Source organism: Pundamilia nyererei, unplaced genomic scaffold, assembly GCF_000239375.1.
Source record: "Pundamilia nyererei isolate P.nyererei 1_Seehausen unplaced genomic scaffold, PunNye1.0 scaffold00013, whole genome shotgun sequence".
Taxonomy (NCBI): Eukaryota; Metazoa; Chordata; class Actinopteri; order Cichliformes; family Cichlidae; genus Pundamilia; species Pundamilia nyererei.
The window spans coordinates 2,540-7,132 of NW_005187414.1; the positions used below are offsets into that span (position 1 = coordinate 2,540).

At 34.8% G+C, this 4,593-nt stretch overlaps 1 protein-coding gene across 2 annotated transcripts in view; it reads left to right on the forward strand.

Moving 5' to 3' along the window:
- The first annotated feature begins 3,441 nt into the window (after positions 1–3,441).
- Positions 3,442–4,593, forward strand: part of adgrf3b (adhesion G protein-coupled receptor F3b) — a 32,315-nt gene continuing 31,163 nt past the window's right edge. For both annotated transcript variants that reach the window (XM_005724766.1, XM_005724767.1), the window contains exons 1-3: positions 3,442–3,498; positions 3,784–3,796; positions 4,098–4,232. In XM_005724766.1, the coding sequence (XP_005724823.1) occupies positions 3,445–3,498; positions 3,784–3,796; positions 4,098–4,232 (202 nt within the window). In that variant the 5' untranslated portion in view covers positions 3,442–3,444. The remainder of the gene's footprint in view (positions 3,499–3,783; positions 3,797–4,097; positions 4,233–4,593) is intronic.

Sequence of the window (4,593 nt, forward strand, 5' to 3'; positions counted from 1 at the left end):
TTATCAATAGTCCTTTTCATCTTTTCTTATTAACCACAGCTATATCCACTTCTGTTGGGCCTAGGCTGCTCACTAGGGCTGGGTATCATCACTGATTTCTACAAGCCATTCGATTCCGATTCACAAGGTCCCGATTCGATTCAATTTTGCCTCAGACAGTCAGAAATATTATAATTCTGATCATTTGTCAGTACTGATACATGTGAAACCTTATCAGAGGTGTGAGCATCATAGCAGATGCCTTTAGTTAGGCTTACTGTTCTCCTGACCACCACTGTACTTACTGAGAAAGACTCCAAAATTTTCAAATTTGGTTTAATCAGTCCATAAGGCCATACTGCAGTTCTTTTTAAAATGTTTCATGCCTTAGTCTTTTCTCTCTGTTTCCCTTCTTTGGAGATGGCATTTTCACAACCACATGATTTTCATTCATGGTTCATCTCCTGCAAATGATGTAAACACTCCTGTCATTTCTTTCTGGCAAGATTTAGGCTAGGATCTCTTTGGGAATTGTCCCAAATGTGCTAAAAGGGACTCAAAGCTCATTACATCATGTTTGCTGATGTGCAAATACGCAATATGCATTAGTTTGCAATCCTGAAGAACAGCAGGAAAATATAAAAAGTGAAAAAGACAGATTATGACTGGTCTTTACGCTTTTGATATAAGATCAGAGGTATTTCCTGTTTTGGATACATCATCACCTTTAATTTGTGTATCATCCTCTGGCTCGCCCTTGGCATGATGGATGCTCCCACTTAATTTGAAATATTTAAATAAGTGAGGAAGTCTTAACAAAATGCAAAAAGCAGATGTGTGACTGTATGCACGCACCTTGTGTGCACACTTGAAAAGAAACTTTCCATGAATTTCACCCACTTCTTCAGGTATGACGTAAAATGGTTTGTTGCCCTGCAAAAGCTTAATGGATGTATTTAAATGATTTTTAATGAAGAAAACCATAAATGTGAACATTTATAGATTTTAAATACATAGATAACTTTGTAAACCCTAACTGGATTATACAATAGTACAATTTTTGAAATGTTTCTATGATACTGGGGGTTTTTTGCATTCAAGGGTTAGCCTTTTGGGTTTGGTGAGTCTAGTTTCCTTTTAGTGTAAGTAAACTTTGCTGCTGCCATAACACCACAGTCTGTGAGTGATATCTTTACATCTTTTACCAATGTAAAACCAGATAAGTGAAGGATGGATGGATGAGTAAATCGATGGATATTGGTGACAAAATTAACCATCCTGCAAAACTGAACTATGTCTCTTACAACCCAAAAGAATGTGCTACTGTGTAATATTCTAACATATTGTTTTCACATTATGGTACTCCATACAGGAAACCACTGTAATGTTTCTGTGTCCCTGCAGCAAATGGGGAGCAGAATTAAAGTGGTGGCTTGAATCAACACCAACATAAAGTGCATTGCAAAAATCTCTTTGATCTCTTGCCAAAGGCAAAAGATCAAAGGCTTAACTCTAGATAGCTGAAAAAAGACATTTCTCACTACAGCATTTATTAGTTTGTTCAATGCTTGTTTTATATTATATACATTAGAATCATCCCTGTCACACAACACACACACACACACACACTGAGCTTTTTTATGAGGCAGGCAGTTGCGCTCTGACCTCCTGAAGGAGAATGCTCGATTTGTTAGACAAATATTCATGGAAAGTCAAAAGGCTCGACACATATGGAGAGATGCCATCAATGCAAATGGTCTTTCAAAACCAAAGCCAGAACAGCACTATCTGTGAGGGAATGTGTCCCGTAACACATCCCCTCCCAACCAAACGCATACGCACTACCCTTAACACACACCCTCTGTTCAGTGTAACTTAGTGTTCATAAGCAATTTGCTCACTCACTTTGACTGGAAATCTGATCGGTGTCTGATAGACATGGAGTGTTGTTTGTTAATTGAAGCAAAGTTAATGGGTTAACAATCATTTTTGTGTAGAGTGCAGCAAAGGTAAGAATGTTTTATTTGTGTAATTCTTTAGATTGTTGTATCTTTTTAAGGAAAATAACAGAGGTGAGCTCTCACTACCACCTGACTGAACTACACACAAGTCTGCCTCTTGTATTAAATTATTGGAGTTAAAAGTTTCTGACATTTCAAATTAAGTTTCATATATTGTAGCCTTTCAGGTTTTATGTTGTCAATGTCTCCATCTGGATATATCAGTTTAAAAAAATGCATATTACCAAAACACTATCCCTGACCTTTGTGGTTCTTAAGATGTTAAATAATCATAGTTTCACATAATTTAAAAAGTCATAAATCCTGTAATAGTTAAACCTTTAAATGTGAATCTCTTTATGTTTCTGCTATAGAAGCCCCCAGCATGCTATGGCTGTCATGAGATACATTACCATTCAGTATCACAATATGCTATTCCTATGATAAGAAACCCTTTAACCTCTGTTTTGTTAACAGGATCTTCCCTTCCACAAGCCAAATAACAGAACTGAAAATACTTTGTGATTTCATCAAGTTGAGTAGAATCACAGTAGGTGAACAAGTTGTGTTTTATATCTATTCAGTTCACTGATTAGTTTAGGTTTGTTTTTTTTAGTTTATAACATGGTTTGGTGCATACATTTCTGTTTCTGGATTTTAAAAAAATGTGTTTTTAAATTATCAATATTTATGATACATTACGATTGCTGAACCAAACACATCGGCCGTGTCTTTGACTCAACAAGAAAATAATGTGGGCATAAGCTATACCGCATCACCGGGCTTTGTGTACACAGTGGTGCTATCCTACCGTTGGTGTGGACAGGAATGAACAGTGCACTGTTAAAAGAAAAACCACCAACTTGTTGTTTGTATTCATAGCCAACATGCAAAATGATGCAAACAGGTTTTTCCTAGCTAAATACAAGCTTCCTGTACTTTGGAATGGAAAGCAGATAGCAGCTGATAAGAGTGTTATGGAAGCTAAAGACAAAAATAGTTCAAGATAGTTTGAGACTCATAGTTAAATATATGGGAGACCCAGTGCTGACACAGTTAATAAAAAGACAAAACTTTATAGTGAGATTTCAAAAAGCACATGTAGGAATAGAAACAGGTGAAGTCTTATACTGCATTTCAGCTCAGTATTTTGGTTTTAAAACCTCTACCTTTGCACACTTTTGAATCCGGTGCTTTTACTGGCTTCAGAAAACAGAGTTCTAGCTTAGTGATTATACTTCCCGACACTTTAAGTTCTGACACTTTCAATTGAGTTCCATTTTATTTATAATAGCAAATCACAATAATAGTTGTGAGAGTATTAATGTCCTTACAAATAGGACCAGTATTTCTTTATGCATCCATGTGCTGTACCTTGGATAAATTGTGTACTTTATGTATGTTCTTCATTGAGTATCTCTCTTCTCAGCTTGTCATAACTTGTGTTTTTTTCCAGGTGATGAAAATGTATTCCAAGGTTTTCATTTTTCTGACCGGAGCTGTGTACATCTACTACCAGGTAGAGAACCCTCTTCAGTCTAATGGGGTACTTTTTTGTATAGGAGTACAGTTTACCAATCAAGGTTCAAGTTAAATGTTAATTATATTTTACTCTTGTGTGTTATATACTAGTTTAATGTAGAAAATTCAACCTGTTTTATTCCAAATCTCAACTCCACAGTATATCCATATATTCACGTTTATGGACAGAGATATGATTTGTGTACTTTAATTTGTCTTAACATTGAATCGTTAGTTTTTGAGAATGCGTAATTTTGTCATTTTTCTGATTTTGCCATTGCAGGTCCTTGCACAAGGTAAGCCAGTAAGGTAAAAAGGAGGAGTTGAAGGTGATCACATTGATTAAGCTAAGTTTATTTAATAATGTATTTTAGTTTATTTTATTAGTAAGCCTTAGATATTTCACAAGTAATGATGAGAACCAAAATCTACCTTTTACTATCCCAACAAATCTGAATTCCTAAATTGAACACAATAATTCATCATGTAGTTAATATAATTTTTACATTTATTCTATTTCTCAAATACCTCTTCTATTCAAATAAGTTGCTAATCACACAAAATAATAACATATATCAAATCTTATTCCTACTTAAGATATCTACAGCGCTGAGATAATGGTGGAGAGCAATGTCACACTGGATGCCCAAACTGTCCTGTCAGCTATCAATTCAACAAACCTCTCACTGAGCAAACAAACAGTACAAATCATAAACACTGAACTGGTAGCAGGTATGTTTCTGGAACACTTTCTTGAATTTGTTGTTAAGTTGTAATTTTTTTGAATTAGAATAGAATAGCTTTTATAGTCACTGTTACAAGAATAGTGAAAGGCTGTTTGGCATTTTTCCATGTATGTGAAGTACACAATAGCGTAAGTATTTACACAATAACAGACAAATTTACATTTACACAAGAAAGATATGTACAAGTTATACATACACCTGCAAATATACGGATACACTCATACACGCACAAACATACATATATCTATACACATGTATGCATGCGTACATACCATACATACACACACACATATATATACATATATATATATATATACACACACACACATATATACAAACATATATAT